Here is a 21,010-nt window from a genome sequence, read left to right as displayed (position 1 = left end):
CCTTCTATTATTTGACAGTAGCCAATTTTGGGGGGGGGGTGGGAGTAGGGGATTGGGGATTAAACCCAGGGCTCTACTAATGAGCTACATCTCCAGACCTTTTCATTTCGAGAGGATCTTGCAGAGTTGCCCACGCTGGCCTTGATCTTGCAATTCTCTTGCCTCACCCCCCAAGTAGTTGGGATTACAGGCATTCACCACCACGCCTGACTAGCCACGTCAATTTTTGTATGTCTTCATTTGTAGAGAAAAATGGAGTCTTGTTTGAGTGCTTTCAAAAGGTGAAATCAGGACACGGAGTAAACAACTTACATGAGAAATTTAGTGGTCTGGCAGTGCTGTTCAAGGCCAGATAAGCTGTTTGAGAACATTGAAAAAAAAAAAAAAAAAACCTAAAGACATCTGGTTTCTGCTCTCAGGCCTAGCTCCTGGCCAGATCTAGGTCTAGAGACCAAATGTACTGATGGCACTGAGCCCAGTGGCTCCAGACAATAACTTTGTGTTTATTCTGGTGTATTTAAGAGATGAGAAGAACTCAAAGGTGACAAGACTGTTTTCTTTGCTTACGTACGTATGCTGTGAAATACCCGTGATGTCTCTCCAGTGCTGAGTTGGTATGCTACCTGGGATGGTTTTCCTTTTGTATATACTTTATGTCTTAATAAATATTATCTTTTCCTATACGGCTTGTGGTGGTACAGTCAGCAGATCAACCCATATAAATTATAAGTCTGTGCACAACCATGGGAAATACATTCCCGGACACTATTTTGGTTGAAAACTCAGTTATGGAATTATCCAGTGTAAAAGACAGAAGGAAAAAAAAAAAATGTGACAAAAAGGAACAGCCTGAGAAACCCATAGGACAACAGCAAACATGTCAAAATATATGTAATGGAATTCCCAGGGAAAAGAAACTAAAAAGGGAGGAAAGAAAATATTTGAATAATACTGCAAAACTTCCCAAATATGGGATGGGGATAGCTCAGATAGCAAGCATAAGGCCCTTGGGTTCAATCCTCAGCACCACCACCAAAAAAAAAAAAAAAAAAATTCCCAAGTATGATGAAAAATATATTACTCTTCAGATCCAAAAATTTCAGACTTCTAATAGAGAGATCCACATACAGATACATCACAGCCAAAGTGTTAGAAGCCAAATACATGAAGAAAATACTGAGAAAATTCCTGTCTATTTATAAGGTGATGTGTACTGAATTGTGTACCTCTCCCCACATTCATAATTAAAGTGGTAATAAAGGTGGGGCCTTAATCTTACAGTATAAATGTACTTTATAAGACACCAGAGAGCCTACTCTCTGCCACATGAAGACACAGAATGCACTACGAGACAGAAGAGGGGGTCCTCACTAGAACCTGACCATGCTGACATCCTGATACCCGACTTTTCACCTCCAGAACTGAAAAAAATGAGATTTTGTTGTTTAACTCTGTAGTAGTCTGTTATGGTAGCCCTAGCAAACTAAGGCGCATGCTGTATTTTCACTCTTTTTAAATGTTGGAAATCACTCGTGTTTGGTTTGCCACATCTACATTTATTTGCTAAAATTTATTTTAATCATAAGTGCTAGTATTAAAAAACACAACTTAGGAAAAATTTTAATGAAACTCAAATGTGAATACTGAGTACATTATAGAATGGCCACTTGAAGCCTGTGTAACCATAAAACTACATTGTTGAATAAACAGATTAATGAAAGATGGTCACTGAAAATATAGCTTTATTGATATAATTCATATCATAAAATTCACCCACTTACACTATACAATTTAGTGATTCTTAGAGTTGTGCGACTATCACCATAATCAATTTTAGAGCATTTCCATCATCCTGAAAATAAGTTCTATACCCAAAATTTATGTTAATCACAAGTGTTAGTATTAAAAAAAAACTTAGGAACAATTTCAGGAAACTCAAATGTGAATAATTGAGTACATTATAGAATGGCAACTTGAAGACTGTGTAACCGTAAAACTGCATAGTTAAATAAACAGATCAATGAAAGATAATCATCAAAAATAGCTTTATTAATATAATTCATATCATAAAATTCACCCACTTACACTATACAATTCAGTGATTCTTAAAAAGTTGTACAACCATTACCACAATTTTAGAACATTTCCATCATCCCGAAAATAAAATTCTATACCCATTAGCAGTATCTCCCCATTTGTTCCCACAAATCTCTCCACTGGCTCTATAGTAGATATTTCATATTAATCCAACCAAATAATACATGGTCTTTGGTGACTGGCTATTAAGCATATTTTCAAGGATCATGCGTTTTAGCATATATCAGTTCATAACTCCTTTTTCTTTTTTTTTATTGCCACCTAATGCTTGGTTACTTGAATATACTGATCCATTCCTCAGCTGATGAACATTTAAATTGCTTCCATTCTTTTGGCCATTTGAAATATTATCACAAGAACTTTTTTTTTTTTGGTGGTACTAGGGACAACCTGAGGGTGTTCTACCACTGACCACCAAGCCCCTTTTGTTTCGCCTCCAGAACTGTGAAAAAATGAAATTTTGTTGTTTAAATCTGTCTGTAGTAGTCTGTTATGGTAGCCCTAGCAAACTTAGGCACATGCTATATTTTCACTCTTTTTAAATGTTGGAAATCACTGGTGTTTAGTTTGCCACACCTATATTTATTTGCTAAAATTTATATTATTCATAAGTGCTAGTATTAAAAAACACAATCTCATAGTGAGGCAAAACAAGGCCTCACTATGTGGCCTCAAATTTGAGGAGTACCTGGGATTACAGGTGTATGCCACCACGCTCGGTGTCAAAAGCATTCCTGGACAAGCTTTTGTGTAGACCTGTATTCTCATTTCTCTTGGGTATATACCTAGGAGTAAATTTCTGGGACACATGACAATTCTATGTTTAACCTTGGAGAAAGTGCCAGATTATTTTCCAGTTGCCACATCATTTTACATTCCCACCAGCAAGTTGCTAGAGTCCCAACTTAACAACCTCAACAACTCTCCCCTACCAAAAGGGCAACCTACAATCACTTCTGAGACTCTTGCAAGTTGGTGCAGGCTCCACCAAGTGAAGGGGCACAGTCCCCCAGGCTCACCTTCACTTCAGATGCCAGTCACAAGTCTCAGGCTAACTGTACTTCTAACCTACTGGTTACAAATGGGGAGTCCCACGATACTCTCCTCACATTCAGTAATTTACTAGAATGGTTTACAAAAATCAGGAAAAATTAGATTTACTGGTTTATTATAAAGGATACAAATGAATAGTCAGACAAAAAGATGCAAAGAGTGGAAGTGGGGCTGGGGATATAGCTCAGATGGAAGCAAGTCAAGGCCCTGGGTTCGATCCCCAACACCACTAAAAAAAAAAAAAAAAAAATGAGTAGAAGAGTCCAGAGCTCCAAAGCCTCTGTCCCCACGGAGCTGGGGTGTGACCCTGTCACCATGTAGGTATTTTCACCAATTTGGATACTCTGCAATTTCATTATCCAGGAGTTCAATCTTCAGACCCCTCTGCCCAGGATTCTATCCTATGATTATCTGATCTTTATGGTAACCAGACTGACCCTCTCTCACCTCATTAGGATAAACTGAGGTGTGACTGAAAGGACCTCATTATGAAAAACAAAACATTCCTAACACTGCAAGGAATCAGGGACAAAGACCAAATATATTTCTTAGAATAAAAATTGCTGTAGACAGCAATTTTTCTAGATTGTGGAACTGGGGCTGAGAGTGTAGCTCAGTGGTAGAACATTTTCCCCTAGCATGCTTGAAGGCTTTGGGTTTGATGTCCAGCATCAGTGGAAGAAAAATTCGGGGTCTTTTGGCAAAGTAACAAGGAATGAGGTGAGGTAGCCTGCCTGAAAATGCACATCAGGTGTGATATTTGACATCCAATGAGGTTGGACTCAAACATACTCAAACATTGGACTTCATTCCTTAATGGGCTCTCAATATTTTGCCAAAGGTAGTCTACATTTAACATGTTCAGAACATTTTTTCCTATTTGATTTCCTGACAAACGATGAAGTAGAATGTGTTACTAAAGTCTTGTCATATTTGTGACCATATTCTCCAGTGTAAACACTTGACACTTAACTGAGGTCTTGTTGCTGGGTAAAGGCTTTGCCATGGTCACTGTTATTTCTGTCAATCAATGAGCTCACAATCCATGATGAGCCCTGATAATAACATCTTTTCAAAGTTGACTTTCCTAGTCTCCACATTCACAGAATTTACCTAGTTATACCCTTTGCAGATCATGAGCTAGAAATTTCTGCACAGGGCATCTCCATAACTGAATACGTCTGAGTTTATCTAACATATTTTCATTGACAGAAAATGAGAGGTAAAGGCTCACCAAAGGCACTGCCATACTTACTGCAACCAGGTTCATCTCCTGGGAAGATCCTTTAATCTTCTGAGGGCACCTAATGGCAGTGCCATGATTACATTCCCATCTGCTAGAAATACTGATGTTTACTGAAGTCTGAGTTGCCACAAAAGACATTTCCACTCTGCACAAACAAGGCTTTTCTGATGCTTGAGTTCACTTTTAAGTGCTATGCTGTGACTCTCTCTTAAAGGAATTTTCAACTTGAATGAATCTACCCATTTCTCTTGTGTGCATTTTCTTATGTTTAACAAGGTTTGACAAGTGGGAGAAGGCTTTCTCACAATCACTGCATCCGTATGGTCTCTCTCCAGTATGAGTTCTTTGGTGTACATTGAGCACTGACTTTGTAGTGAAGGCTTTTCCACATTCATTGCACTCATAGGGCTTCTCTCCTGTGTGAATTCGCTGATGGGTAATGAGACCATATTTGTGTGAATAGGATTTTCCACACTCGGTACATACAAAGGGAGTCTTCCCTGTGTGCCCTCTCTCATGCTGTATGAGGCATATCTTCTGGCTGAATGCCTTACCACATTCATTGCACTCATAGGGTTTCTCTCCTGTGTGAGTTCGCTGGTGGATAACGAGAGTACGCTTTGTGGTGAAGGCTTTTCCACACTCGCTGCATATGTATGATTTTTCTCCTGTGTGAGTTCGCTGATGTATGATGAGAGTGCGTTTCACAGTGAAGCCCTTTCCACATTCATTGCATATATAGGATTTTTCCCCTGTATGAGATCTCTGATGCACAATGAGATTGCTCTTCACAGTAAATCCTTTTCCACATTCATTACAAACATAGGGTTTCTCTCCAGTGTGAGTTCGCTGATGTACAATTAGATAGCGCCTCATAGTGAAGCCTTTTCCACATTCACTGCAAATGTAGGGTTTTTCCCCTGTGTGAGTTCGCTGATGGACGATGAGATTGCTCTTCACGGTGAAGCCTTTTCCACATTCACTGCACACAAAAGGTTTCTCTCCACTGTGAGTTCGCTGATGAGCAATTAGATAGCGCTTCATTGTAAACCCCTTTCCACACTCACTGCATATATAGGATTTCTCTCCTGTCTGGGATAGCTCATTGACAGTGAGACTGCTCTTCACTGTAGGGCCCTTCCTGTGTTCATTAAGGATACAGGGTATGTCTCCTATATGAGTTTTCTGATGCTTAATGGTCATAACACTTCTGGATGATTTCTCACCTGGATCACCTCCAGGTTTCTCTCCTGTATGAACGCGATCATGATAAATGAGCAGAGACTTTCTGGTGAAGATTTTCTCACCTTCAGTGTATGCAAGGGGTTTCTCAATTTTTTGAGTCTTCTGATGCCTGAAGACTTGAAATTTAGTACCTGTGCATTTTATACTTTCAGGGAATTTCATTTCAGTATATATATGTTCATCATTATCATGTAGGAGGATTTTCTCACCTTCATTAAACCCAAGAGGATTATTTATTTCATATCTTCTCTTCTGGTTACCTAAACTTAATCTTGATTTCAAATTCTTCCTATACAAATCATGTATTTGTATGTTCTTCAGGAATCTTTGGTTTTGAGAGTACTCCTGCAGGTGGCCATCAACTTTCCTAATTTCTATGTAAGGAGAGAATAAATTCTTCCATAAGAATGGTATGGAGTAAAAATTCTTAGATGATGATCTGCTGGGCGTTCTGGTTTGGATCTAAAAAGTTTCCCAGAAGCTCATATGTTGAAAGCTTGGTCCCCCAATCCAGCAATGTTCAGAGGTGTGGCTTTTAAGGCAGTGATTAGATCATGAGGGCTCTGAACTCATCAGTTAATTAATCCATTTGATCAGATGGATTAATCTATCAATAGCAAAATGTACTACTAGGAAATGGGATCAAGTTGGAGGGAGGAGGACCCTAGGGCATGCTCTGGAAGAGTTTATCTTGTCCCTGGCCCCTTCCTCTCTTTCTGCTTCTGGCTGTCATGAGATATGCAGCTTCCTTCTGCCACATCTTTCCACCATGATGTTCCTGCCTTTGAGTCAGTTAACCATGAACTACATCCTCTGAAACCATGAGCCAAAATGAGTCTTTTCTCCTCTAAGCTATTCTTATCATATATTTTAGTCACAGTGATGAAAAGCTCACTAACAGAAAAGTTGGGGCTGGCTCTTTATTGTCAATTGAATGATTCCAGTAGAAAAGAAAATAATAAACATTGCAAGGTGAAATAAACAAAGACTTATCCAAAAAGAGATAACACAGGGGTATATTTAAACTAAACACCTTGACAAAAAAAAAAAAAAAAAAAAAAGAGTTCTCAAATGGGGAGATAAATGTGTGGAGAAACTCTTTGGTATCTCAGATATTTCACAGCAGTGATACCTCCCTTAGTGAGTAGAATGACTTCCACAGCCACTCCCAACTGCTTCTCACTAACTGCTGATTTGAAGGTGTGCCCCAAGAGCCACGTGTTGGAAATAAAATCTCCAATGCAACATTATTAAGAGGTGGGCTATGTGGGCTCTCATAAATGGATTAATGCTGATGACTTAAAAGGGCAAGAGACTGCAAGTTTGACCTCTTGCTGTCTCTCCTGCACACTCTCTTGCCCTTCTGCATTCTGCTATGTGATGATGCAGCATGAAGCTCCTTGCCATGTGCAAACGCCTTGATCTTGGACCTCTGAGCCCCCAGAAATGTAAATAGCATGTCTCTGTTCCTTACAGATTACCCAGTCTCGGGTATAACAGCACAAAAGGAACTAAGACATTCACTCACCTGGACAGGTTCCATTCTGGACTTCATCTTCTATTATCCACCATTCTTTTCCTTGCTCCAAATTGGAGAGTGCATCTGGTTTGACAGTAAGAAACCCTGTTTGTAAGAAAAAAAAAAAAACAAAACAGATAACTTTAGACACACTGAAGAGGGGTATAGTATATCAAGTGGAAAATACTACATTTGAGGGACAAAACTTCTCATATGCAGAGTAGAAGGGCTTTTCTTTTGTTTTTGTTTTGTTTTGTTTTCCAGAATAGGAGAGATTATGCCTCTTTGGTACCAAAAGAGAACTGAAAATCTAACACTTCAGAATACCACAGGGCTGGGGAGATAGCTCAGTTGGTAGAGTGCTTGCCTTGTAAGCACAAGGCCCTGGGTTCGATCCCCAGCACCCCAAAAAAAAAAAAAAAAACAGAATACCACAATGAAGGCAAAACTTTCAGTGGTGACAAAAGATAGTACGTGACCAAGTGACACAGCAGACCAATCCTTACCCAGTGAGACCAGATTGTTATAGTTCTCCAACATCACATCCTGGTACAGGTTCTTCTGAGCAGGATCCAGGAGCTGCCACTCCTCCCAGGTGAAGTCCACAACCACATCTTCCAGTGTCACCAATTCCTGCAGTAACATAGTTCTGTTTAATGGGATGTAAATTCCAATCATTCATATAGAAGAAATATGAGGGAAGTTTTTCTAATTTTCACCAGATAGCCTGCTTAGCCCTATACCTTTCTCAAATATATTTTCATACGAGTAAAATTCATGCATTTTAGCACAATTTCTAAATAGGAAACATGCAAATGACATCAGAACAATTTAAACATGCCTACATTACCAGACTTCATGGTCAATAAAAGGACAGATCATAAACAGACTTCACATTCTCAATTTATAAGAGTACTTTTAAATAAATGTTAAAGAATTAAAAAACTATATGAGATGCATCTAAAGTACAGTAGATCATTAAAGTTGATTAAAACTTGGGTTAAAGGCCACAGGTATGGATACTGTCCACTGATCATCTCTGAAATATCATCAAGGAAATTTCCTAAGAGACTGGTCTGCTTTTTCCCAAAAACCAATGCATGTCATTTTTTAAAAATATTTTTTTTAGTTGTAGATGGACACAATACCTTTATTTTATTTATTTTTATGTGGTGCTGAGGAGGGAACCCTGTGCCTCACGCATGCTGGGCAAGCGCTCTGTCACTGAGCCACAATCCCAGCCCCAATGCATATCATCTTGTTTTTCTGGTTGTGACGGCTATTGGAGATATTAGACACAAGGTAGTATCTAACGTAACCTGCAGGATCCACCAGTCACATATCGTGTTCCAAATATTAGTCATTTAGTAGGACTGTTATAAACAGTATATTCCTGACCCCACTTTGCCTTAATTTTGAAGTTAGATTCAAAGTTATTTTCTCCCCACCCAGGACCCAATTATTCAATTTACAATAATTTTAGTTGAATAGATTTTTTTTTTCAGGCCTCTACAAGTCCATCAGAAAACAAAGGAAAAATACAACAAAACAAAAAGTCACCTGAGGCGCAATCATTTTTCTCTACACCCAGAAAATAATGGATATAAAATAATTCTATGTTTTATATCTCTTCTATATTCCCCACGGAGTTCTTATGTTCAGAAATCTTGGTATCCAGTTTAAGGTGTCCTTAGAAATGATAATATTCTAGGCTAGGAACTTCCTCCTCCGTCCTTCATTCTTTTCCTCCATTTTTCTTGCTTCTGGGGAGCAATGACCTGTGGGCTAAAGAGCAAATTGACTTTAAGTGTACGTTCCCTCTGGATCCAGATGTAGTCACTGTTGCTGTGCATCTGCCTTATGTAAAGGACCCAAGTATTTCCCACTTTGTCTTTACTTGGTACCTCAAAGGATTTCACACCCTGGGCCAATAAAGGAAGGTGCTACTGTGTGGAAGATAAGCTTTGTTTTGCAAATCAGAAGCTGACAGGACAACTAGGGGAAGTAAAAAAAGCACAACCAGCAGAGCACAATGCCTCGGATGCAGGTAAATTCATAGGCAGATCAACTTTAGGAAAGAAGATACAAAAGGTTATAAGGATCTAGACATTAAGTCTTTAAAAAAAGGCAGGCGTGTGCATGCCTGTAATCTCAGTGGCTCAGGAGGCTGCTAAGCAACTCAATGAGACCCTCTCTCTAAATAAAATACAGAAAAGGACTGGGGATGTGGCTCAGTGGTTGAGTGCCCCCAAGTTCAATCCCTGGTACCCCCCAAAAAAAGACAAGGGCACACAAAACCTAGAAAAAAATAATAAACTTAACTGACATTTAAAATACACTTAACAGTAGCAAGATATACATTCATTTCAAAAGTGCATGCAGGGGGAAGGAAATAAGAAAGTAGAACTAATTGCTCACAGCTGTCCTACCCTTGTATTTGTATACACAACCAGAGTAACTCCACATCATGTATGGCCACAAGAGTGGGAACCCAAATAGAGTAAGTTGTATTCTATGTGTCTATTCTGCCAAAATACATTCTACTGTCATGTATAACCAAAAAGAGTGCACATAACATTTTCCAGTAAAGATCATATGCTAGGATGTAAAGCAAGCACCAATAGATTCAAAATATATTTTCCAACCACGACAGAATTGAATTAGGAGTACTTAAGAAAAATTTAAGAAATATTCAAGCATTTGGAAATTAAAGAGCATACTCTTCTGGCCAGACTTCCAGACCCCGCAACCCTTCCCCCACTATTGGAGACAAAATTCCCCAGGGATGCTCTACCACTGGAACTACATCCCCAGTCCTTTTTATTTATAAATAAATATTTTATTTTGAAACAGGGTCTTGCTAAGTTGCCCAGGCTGACCTTGAACTTTCAATCATCCTGCTTCAGCCTCTAGAGCAGCTGGGATAGGCAAGTACCACATTACCTAGCCTGAAGAGATCAGTTCTGAATAATCATAGGTTAAAAAGAAAATCACATGGGAAATTGGACAATATTTTAAACTGACTAGAAGATAAACAATAGCATACCTAAATGTTCCTAAAATAGTAAAGGAAATTTATAGCTTTAAATCAAAGAAGGAAAAAGATTATATCAGCAATTTCAAATCACTACTCTAAATTTCCAACTTGAGAAACTATAAAAGGAGACAAAGTTAAACCCAAAGCAGCAGACTGAAAAAAAACTAGTAAGATAAAGGTAGAAGTCAGTGAACTGGAAAACAAAAAGGTAATTTTAAAAAATCAGTGGACCAAAATGTTAATTATTTGACAAAAATCAACAAAAATGATAATGTTAACTGGAGTGACCCAGAAAAAAGAAAGAAATTACCTAGGTCAGAAAAAAACCTGTGGGAGTGTGGTGTGTAGCTTAGTGGCATAGTGCTTGTTTAGCATGCCCTGGCTTTGATCCCCACTACGCAAAAGTAAACTAGAAACGAGAGGTGTGGCTGAGTGTAGTGGCGCAGGCTTGCAATTCCAGGACGCTGAGGCAAGAGGATCCCAAGTTCTAAATCAGCCTCAGCAACTTTGAGAGACTGTGTCTCAAAATTAAAATAAAAAAGACTGGGGATGTAGCTCAGTTGTAAAGTGCCCCTGGACACCAAAAATAAAAAAAAAAAGGAAGAAAGAAATGAAGATGTGACAACATCAGTACTGATCCTACAAGAATTAAAAGGTTTACAAGGTGATGTCATGAACAACTTTATGCCATAGATAAAAACATATAAAAATACCTCTACATAAAAATTTATCTTTTTAGGCATTTGACCATTGAATCAGCATTTGTCTAAAGATAAATGACAAAAAAAGTTAAAAGAAAATCTAAATGGATACATAATAACTACAGAAATAATTTAATTTTAATAATAAATAATTTAATTTAATTAATTTAATTTAATTAATTTAATTAAATTTAATTAATTAATTTAAATAATTTTAATTTAATTAGAAACACTTCAGGAATACTACAGTGAAAATTCATCTCACACACAAAAGCCTAGATCCAGCCAACTTCATTCTATGAAGCCATCAAGGATCATCAAGCTATAACTCAGATACCAAAGCCAAAGGCAGTGAAGGAAAAGAAAACTACAGACCAATATCCTTCATGAACACAAGTGAAAAATAGCAACATACCAAGGAAAGGAATGAGGCGCAATATACAAAGAATTACAGACTGTCTAAGAGGGATTTAGTTTTGGAATTCTGGGTTGGTATATCATGTGAAAATCAATTCATTAGTAAAACGTTCAGAATACTACGAACAGATGAGGACTTACTGAAACTGGTAAATGGTGTTACATAAAAAAGCAAAATGAACAACAAACTTAATAGTAAAAATCCAGAATGTTTTTCCATTAGAATTGGAAACAAAGTTGCTTTCGCCTTTCCACACATCACTATACTAGAAGGTCTAGCTAGTGTGGTAAGATAACAAATAAGTAAAGGCGTCCAGATTGGAAATGCAGAGTAAAACTGTCCTTATTCCTAGACAATATGATCTCTATGTGGAAAATCCTAAGAAAAGTGAAAAGCCAAAAACTAGGAAAGAACCCTTGGCAAAGCACAGAATCAGTATCCAGACTATATAAACGATTCTCAAAAACCAACAGTACGCAAATAAACCACTCGAGAAAACTGGCAAAGGACATGAAAAATATTCACTGAAGATGGTACGTGATCGCAAATAAGCGGTGAGGAAACGCTTACCACTGCCCGGCAGCACTAGGCGCCCATCAGAACCGCCTGCAGGTGCTGGGCTCCCGCGCGCCCAGGACAACCCCCGAGAAACTGTTCACAGCTCCTCCAAAAGCTAGACGCATACAACCGCACGATCTAGCCTTGGACTTCTAGAGCTGTGCCCAACCGAAAGGAAGACGTAACGGACGGGCAGCGGGATTCGCAGGAGCCTGACCGCCCACCCGCTCGCACTAACCCTGCAGGCCGAGCTCCCCTCCGAGAGCACGCAGGCAGAGCACGACTCCGGGGTGGGGAGTTACACTCGGCGAGTCTGAAGAGCACGTAAACCGAACCTCAGTAGAACTTGGAGACTTTTCTAGAGCTCCGAAGAGGAAATGAGGAGCCATCACACGGCCTCGGGGACCACAGTCGGTGTGAGCACATGCTCAGCACTGTAAATAACTGCAAAAACGGTCACGGAAACAGCGTGTCAAGGACAAAACGTGGGCAGGAATGTCTGGAAACACTTCCAGTCCCAAATAACCCAGGCGAATCTTTTCTTTCTCTCTTTCTCTCTTTTGTTGCCAAGGACTGAACCCAGGGGCGCCTGACCACAAAGCCACATCACCAGGCCTTTATTTTTTATTTGGTCTAAATTGCTGAAGCTGGCTTCGAACTTGCGACCCTCCTGCCTGGGCCTCCCCAGCAGCCCAGAACACAGGTGCCTCCGCTCGAGCTGAAGGTGAGGGTGAAGTTCACTTGCGCGGAGGCAGCAGCGCGGTGCGGAGGCCCCAGCGCTCGTGGCCTCGCCTGTCCCGCAACCGGAGCCTGGGCAGCCTAACCCGGGTCGGGGTCCCCGCCCGCCTCCCGCGAGACCCCGACGAGGCTTACCTGCCCGATCGCCTCTGCACCCGGAAGTCCCAGCCCGGCCGCGACACTACCGGGATCCGCCGCGCAGCCGGAACCTCCGGTACCCGCCGCCCGCCCTCTGTGAGGCAACCAGGCCACGCCCAGCGCGGCGCTTCTGAGCAGAGGCACCGCCCTCCCGGCCCCCTCATGGCCTCGCCCTCCTGCTTGCGGCGGACGCTGTGCTACGCCGTGTTCCCCGCGAACGTTCTCAGAGGCCAGTGCCTGTCGGAGGTCAAAGGAGCGCCGGCGGCATCCTGCTGGTGGTGCCGAAAAGGAAGAAAGATGGAGGCGCCCATTCGCGCCATGGAAGCAGCCATGGTGGAGCAGAACAGCGTCCGTACACAGGGCGAGCCCAGGCCGGACCGGAAGAGGCGCGGTCGGCGAGAGAGACGTTGAACGAGGCATGCGCGCAGAGGCACTCGGCAGCTTAGGCTGCGGTGGCGCGGCGTGCGTGGAGCGCGGGGAGCCGGGATGGGGGAAGGCGCCCCGGGAGTGGGCGCGGCCGGTGGGTCGCTGCGGTTGCCCGGGACTCCACCGCCGCCTCCTGAGGGGCAGGGGCGAGGGGCTAGGGCCGCAGCTTGTATTTCTTGTAGAAGTAGGCCGGGATAGCGGTGCGCTCTGGGAACGCGAGACGGTGAGGCTGCAGTCCTGCTACGTTGCGTAGCTACCGAGTTTTCGCCTTTGTTTTGTTTTTAAGCACATTGATGTTGGTTCTGGCTGAGCGCCCCTGCGGGTCTGGAGGCGGAGGCAGGAGGATCTCTAGTTCAGAGCCAGCCTCAGCAACTTAGGGAGGCCATGTCTCCAAATAAAAAGGGCTGGGGATGTGGCTCGGTGGAAGAGCATACTGGGTTTAATTCCCAGTATGGAGCTGGACGGGAATGAGGACAGAAAAAAGAATATATTGCAATTGTCAGTAGAAAATTTCACTGTTTTTCAGAGTAACAAAAAAAAAAAAAAAGCAACCTGCAGGGTTGGTATGAATCAGGGTTTTTTTTGAAAATTGAGATTGTTTTAATAGCATTAAGGTTTATACTAATAAGTAGAGAATATCGTAAGTGCTTACTTAGGAAAAAACGGTTTTTGCAGTTCTAAGGTAACATAATCATTATTATAAAAATGTTGGCATTAGAAAAAAGATTTTAGATGACTGATGCAGTTCACCACACAGTGAATATAGAAGACTAGTCTTATTTTTCCTTCACAAAGTACATTTACATGCATTTGAACATTGTGGGAGAATATAGTTATCAATTCTTAGGTACAGTTATGGTGATTTGAAATTTCTTCAGTTAGATCAAATGTATTTTCCAACTTCTATGCAAGAATTTATTATTTATTTTTTTGTAAATGGGATGCTGTAACACCGAGCAACATCTCCAGCCCTTTTAAATTTTATCCTGAAACAGGGTTTCACTAAGTTGCTCATACTGCCGTTCACTGATGACGAGTTCTGCTTCTAATGTTGAAGATTGAACACTAGAGAAGAACGCCAAGGTGAGCATATTAAGCAGGTTTTATTTAAAGGTAATAGTACAGATTTCTCCCGGCAGGAAGAAGGGGGCCATGGCTGATGTTCTAAAGTCCCAAGAAGTGAGCACACCTTACATCTTTTATAGGTTAAAGTCTCTTTTGTTCTCTAGTTCTCTCCCCGATTATCTCTCCTTCCTACCTATGTGTCTAGGCCTGGTTTTGCATTAAGTGAGAAGCCATGGGCAGGGGGAGGGCCAAGGTGATTCAGGCAGTTAAGTGCCCAGGGAGCATTAATTAGCAGCTCCTTGCTTGCTGTCCTTGATAAAGGCAGGTAAATTTGGTAATCAATGGGCTCTGGAGATCTTTGACATTCCATTCTCCCAGGGTCTGTCTTCAACTTCCAGAGGCAGATGTCTTTCATGGCCTTCGTTTCCTTGATTTGACCGTATCCCCTATTTCTACACTAACTACCTGTCCTTATTCTGGCTTTATTGCCAGGGCTGGCCATGAACTTGAAATTCACCTTCTTCAGCCTGCTGGATTGTTGAGATACAGGCATGTGCCACCACATGCAGCTTGTTCAATTTCCTAAAGAGTTATGATGTTCCCTCCAGGATTATAGAATAGAAAGCTTCTTTTAGAAATACAGCATCCTAGAGGAAACATTCAGGAAGAGTCCTGTAGTGTCCTAGACTTACAAATATATCTCCCTTTGATACTCTTAAGTCCTGGTTCCAATTGCATCTGCCCAGAAAAGCCTTCCCTGAGAACTTACTAAAGTAGCTGTTTGAGTACAACTGATAAACATACCAGACTTTTTATTTCTTCCTAGCACTTATCACCTAAATTGCTTTGTGTGTGCCCGTCTCCTCATGCTTCCGTCAAGTTCATCACTTTGCTTGCTTGGTTTGGATGTGTTCCCATCAAACAAGTGAAACAAGACGGGCAATGTATAGAAGCTAAAGGAAAAGAAATTCAAAGAATGAACTACTCAACATGTTGAGTTGGGAATTTCTCACCGCAGCCTGTGTGGGGAGGGAAATCAGTAACTGTACAGAGGTGTGGGCTGGCTGGAAATAAAAGGTTGAAAAGTAGCATTGAGAAATAAAAACAAAGGACACAAGGAAATGTGTTATGGGTGGAAAAGATCTGATGGGTTTGATCCTAACAAAGGAAAAAACCCAGGAATGCTTTATTGATAGTGAAACACGTCTGAGGAGTTTATTGTGAGGGAGGGAGGGTTCTTCCAGGCTGTGGGGAAGTCATCCTGAATGAGACCTACCACCTGCACAGTAGTTTCTCCTCCCGGCTGCTGGGGCCTCCAGGCTAGTTGGGCACACTGGTAGCCCTTTCCACCTCCAGGGAGTTGCATTTGAATCTAGGGCGCTCTCAGCCAATAAATTCCATGGTATCACAGAATTCTCTTTGAACAGAACATTGTCGAGGCAATGGAGCGGTCTCAGGTTGCTGAGATGACATGAAGAGTTCTCCGAGGGGCACACCTCCGCTTGGCGGTGACCCGGACAAGTCCACATTCATTCTCGGCTCCCAACAGAGACTGAATTCTGCCAAACCACCACATGGCAGACATCCACTTCTCTTGTTATGAGATGACTCAGTATTTACAAGCTGGATTAAGTAACCTTAATAATATCAAGGGAAATAACTGGATAGAAAGAACAAGATCCTTGTTCCTAGGAAAACTAGAATTTTTTGCACATGGACTTAAATAGAATTGATGACGTCCTGGCAAGCAGGAAATAATGGAAGGAAATACATTAGGAATGAAATAAAAGCAACAAAAGGGGTAAATATATCATCAAATATGATAGGTTGTGCTTTTGAATTTTAAAAATTCGGTTGGAACCAAAAATTATAGTCATGGTTTTCAGTGGATGTCGAAATGTTGACAGACATTTGCCATATATTCCACTACACACCCAGTAAAGCCAAGTAACTGACAGTGCCAAGGGCTACAAAGGACCTGGGACAAATGGGAGTGTTCATACATGGTTAGTGGGGATGTAAACGAGAACACAATCGCTGTGGAAAACAGCTTGGCAGTTCCTTACAAACAAACTTACATGAACCAGCAGCCCTGCTCTTTGGTCTTCATCTGAGACCCAAAGGCTTAATGTTCACACAAAATTAGATACACAACTGTTCACAGCATATGTATTCCTGACAGCAGAAAATGAAAACTCAAAATGTTTGTCCACAGTGAGTGGAGAAACACCGTAGTACAGCGCTACAAAATACTACTCCGTAACAACAAGTAAAACCCCCAAAACTTGAATGGATCTTAAAAGGCAATTTACTGAGTGAATAAAGGACCCATCTCTAAGGTTACCTATTGAATGATTCTAATTTAATAGCATTTGTGAAATGACAAAATTATTGGAGGAAGGTAACTGGTAAGTGGTTACTGCGGCTTTGTGTTGGGGAATGTGACTCAAAGGGACACCAGGATGACATTTCCTAGTGTTGGCACAACTGTTTGGCATCCTAGTTGTTGTGGAAATTTAATTTTTATTTTTTTTATTTTTTAAACAAGTTTTTTCATACATGTATAGGGTAATAATGTCTCATTCTACCGTCCTTCCTATACCCACCACCCCACTCCTCCCCTCACTCCCATCTGCACAATCCAAAGTTACTTCATTTTTCTCTACCCACCCCCCACTATGGATCAGCATCCACTTATCAGAGAAAACATTTGCCCTTTAGATTTTGGGTTTTTTTTTGGGGGGGGGCGGGGGTTATTTCACTTAGCTTGATATTTTCTAGTTCCATCCATTTACTGGCAAATGCCATAATTTCATTTTTCTTTAAGGCTAATATTCCATTGTATATATGTACCATTTTTTCTTCTTCATCTGTTGAAGGGCATCTTGGTTGGTTCCATAGCTTAGCTATTGTGAATTGAGCTGCTATAAACATTGATGTGGCTGTATCTCTATAGTATGCTGATTTGAATTCCTTTGGGTATAAACTGAGTGGGATAGCTGGGTCAAATGGTGGTTCCATTCCAAGTTTTCTAAGGAATCTCCATACTGCTTTCTAGAGTGGCTGCACCAATCTGCAGTTCCACCAGCAATGTACAAGTGTACCTTTTCCCCCACATTCTCAGCAATACTTACTATTGCTTGTATTCTTGATAACTGCCATTCTGACTGGAATGAGATGAAATCTTAGTTTTGATTTGCATTTCTCTAATTGCAATAGACACATTTTTTCATATGTTTGTTGATCAATTGTATTTCTTCTGTGAAGTGTCTGTTCAGTCCCTTAGTGCATTTATTGATTGGGTTTTCTTTTGGGGGGGGCATTAAGTTTTTTGAGTTCTTTATATATCCTGGAGATTAGTGCTGTATCTGAGGTGTGCATGGTAAAGATTTTTTCCCATCCTGTAATCTCTCTCTTCACACTATTGTTTCCTTTGCTGAGAAGAAACTAAAGTTTGAATCTGTCCTTTTTATTAATTCTTAATTTTACTTCTTGGGCTTTAGGAGTTTTCTTAAAGAAATCAGATCCTAAGCCAACGTGAGGAAGATTTGGGCCTACTTTTTCTTCTATTAGGCACAGGGTCTCTGTTCTAGTGCCTAAGTTATTGATCCACTTTGAGTTGGTTTTTGTTCAGGGTGAGAGATGGAGGTAAGTCTATTGATGTATTATGTTTATTGATTTCTGTATGTTGAACCAACCTTGCATTCCAGGGATGAACCCCCCTTGATCCTGGTACACTATCTTTTTAATATGTTTTTGTATGGGATTCGTGAGAATTGAGAATTTTTGTGTCTATGTTCATCAGGGATTTTGATCTGAAATTTTCTTTCCTTGATGTATCTTTGTCTGTTTTGGGTATCAGGGTGATATTAGCCTCATAGAATGAGTTTGGAAGAGTTCTCTCCTTTTCTAGTTAATGGAATAATTTCAGGAGTATTAGTGTTAATTCTTCTTCGAAGATCTTATAGAACTCAGTTGAAGACTCCATCTGGTCCTGTGCTTTTCTTGGTTGGTAGGCTTTGGACAGCATCTTCTATTCCTTTGCTTTAAGTTGATCTGGTTAAATTGTGTATGTCTTCCTCCATCAGTTTTGGTAGATCACTCTCTAGAAATTTTTCAGTGTCTTCAAGTTTTTCTATTGTGAGTATAAATTTTCATAATAGTTTCTAATTATCTTCTGTATTTCAGTACTATCTGTTGTGATATTTCCTTTTTTATCACGAATTTTAATAATTTGAGTTTTCTCTCTCTTTTGTTAGTGTGGCTAAGGGTTTATCAGTTTTATTTTTTCAAAGAACCAACTTTTTGTCAATTTTTTCGATTGTTTCTTTTGTTTCAATTTCATTGATTTCAGTTCTGATTTTAATTATTTCCTAACTTTGCTGATTTGGGTGTTGATTTGTTCTATTTCTAAGGCTTTAAAATGTAAAGTTTGGTCATTTATTTGTCAACTTTTTATTCTTTTAATGCATGAGCTCAATGCAGTGAACTGTCCTCTTAGCACTGCCTTCATAGCATCCCAGAGATTTTGATATGTTGTATTGGTATTCTCATTTACTTCTAAGTATTTTTTATTTCCTCCTTGATTTCTACTTTTATCCATTCATCATTCAATAGTATGCTATTTAGTTTCCAGGTTTTCAAGTAGCTTCTATTTTTTATTTTATCACTGATTTCTACTTTCATTCCATTATGATCTGATAGAATGCAGGGTAGTATTTCTATTTTTTTCTATTTGCTGAGAGTTGCCTTGTGGCATAACATATGGGCTCTTTTAAAGAAGGATCCATGTGCTGCTGAAAAGAGTGTGTTCACTTGATGATGGATGTAATACTGTATAAATGTCTATTAAGTCTATATCATTGATTGTATTATTTAATTCTATAGTTCTTTGTTTAGTTTTTGTTTGGAAGATCTATACAGAGATGAGAGAGGTGTGTTAAAGTTACCAATAATATTGTGTTGTGGTCTATTTGATTCTGGAAATTGAGAAGGGTTTGTTTAATGTACATAGATGCTCCATTTTGGGGGGCATTTGTATTTATGATTGTTTTGTTTTCTTGGTGTATGATTCCCATAAGCAGTATGTCTTTCTTTATCCCTTCTGATCAACTTTGAAGTCCACGTTCTCTGATATGAGGATGGAAACCCCTGCTTGTTTACACAGTCCGTGTGAGTTATACATTTGTTCCCAACCTTTCACCTTCAGTCTGTGGATGTCTTTTCCTAGGAGGTGAGTCTCTTGAAGACATATATTTTTGGTTTGTTTGTTTATCCAATCTGCCTGTCTTTGTCTTTTGATTGATAAGTTTGGGCCATTAACATTCAGGGTTATTGTTGAGGAATGATTTGTATTCCCAGTCATTTTGGGTTTTTTTGTTTGTTTGTTTTGGGGGGGGTTGTTTTGGTTTTAACTTGACTTAATTTCTCCCTTGATTGATCTTTCCTTGAGTGTAGTTCCTCCCTTTGCTGGTTTTCATTGTTTTTTTTTTTTTTTTTTCATTTCCTCCTCATGGAATATTTTGCTGAGAATGTTCTGTAGTGCAGACTTCCTAGTTGTGAATTCTTTTAACTTTTATCACGGAAGGTCTTTATTTCATGTTCATATGTGAAGCTTAATTTTTCTGGATATAAAATTTTCAGTTGGCATCCATTTTCTTTCACAGCTTGATATATTGTCACTCCAGGACCTCCTGGCACTGAGGATCTGGGTTGAGAAATCAATTGAGATCTGAATTAATTTTCCCCTATATATAATTTGATTTTTTTCCTTTGCAGCCTTTAAAATTCTATCTTTATTCTATATGTCAATTATTATTATAATGTGCTTAGGGGTGGGTCAGCTGTACATAATGTACACTTGGGGTCCTGTAAGCCTCTTGTATTTGATTTTCTATTTCATTCTTTCAATTTGTGAAGTTTCCTGATAGGTCATTGAAAAGATTGTGCATTCCTTTGGTTTATATCTTCACACATTTGTCTGTTCCAATAAATCTTAAATTTGGTCTTTTCATGTTATCCCATATTTCTTGGAAGTTCTCCTCATGGTTTCTTACCATCTTTGTGCAGCCAACTTTATTTTCAAGAGTATACATTTTGTTTTCATTGTCTGAGATTCTGCCTTCAGAGTGGTCTATTCTGTTGATGATTCTTTCCATTGAATTTTTAATTTGGTTAATTGTGTCCTTCATTTTGAGGATTTCTGCTTGATTCCTTTTTATAATCTCTGCCTCTTTATTGAAGTGATCTTTCACTTCCTGTATTTTCTTTCCAATACCATCCTTTTTTTCAAAGATTAATCTATGTATTCTCTAAACTCCTCTGACATTTCTTCTACTGTGGTTGTCTAAGGATTCTATTGTTGGAACATCTTGGTTTGTTTGATGCACTTTGTTCCCTTGTTTTTTCATGTTGTGTGTCTTCTCATCTAGTAGTATAGAGCTGAGGCAGTACAGATTCTACCCTACAGTCTTACAGTGTACCTGAAGCCTTCCAATGCCTCACCTTTCAGGGGGAGACCAATATTTACAGCACCCAATGGAAACAATATACCACCTTAAACCAAATTACTCCTATTAAGGCCTTTATGGTTTTGTCACAATAGACAGAAATGAAGTGTTCAATTATTGTCTACAACATAAATAGTAAGATTGCTAAAAGGGTTTACCATTTCAAATGATGGACAATGAGGGAACAGAAGTAGTATAAGATGTGATGTTTATGAGGAAGAAGGAGAGAAGATAGAGGTAAAAATTTATAGTAAGAGTGA

The 21,010-nt window shown here is 39.8% G+C and overlaps 1 protein-coding gene across 1 annotated transcript in view; it reads right to left on the bottom strand.

The window, feature by feature from the left end:
* Positions 1–7,698, bottom strand: part of LOC124966019 (zinc finger protein 615-like) — a 40,021-nt gene extending 32,323 nt beyond the window's left edge. The window contains exons 1-2 of the mRNA XM_047527103.1: positions 7,667–7,698; positions 7,170–7,265 (exon numbers count right to left, since the gene is read on the bottom strand). Of these exons, the coding sequence (XP_047383059.1) occupies positions 7,170–7,196 (27 nt within the window). The 5' untranslated portion in view covers positions 7,197–7,265; positions 7,667–7,698. The remainder of the gene's footprint in view (positions 1–7,169; positions 7,266–7,666) is intronic.
* Positions 7,699–21,010: the final 13,312 nt, after the last annotated feature.

The sequence above is a fragment of the Sciurus carolinensis genome, chromosome 16 (genome assembly GCF_902686445.1).
Source record: "Sciurus carolinensis chromosome 16, mSciCar1.2, whole genome shotgun sequence".
NCBI classification, from domain to species: domain Eukaryota; kingdom Metazoa; phylum Chordata; class Mammalia; order Rodentia; family Sciuridae; genus Sciurus; species Sciurus carolinensis.
Note: the sequence above shows the minus strand (reverse complement) of the source record. Positions and strands in the feature narration are given on the sequence as shown.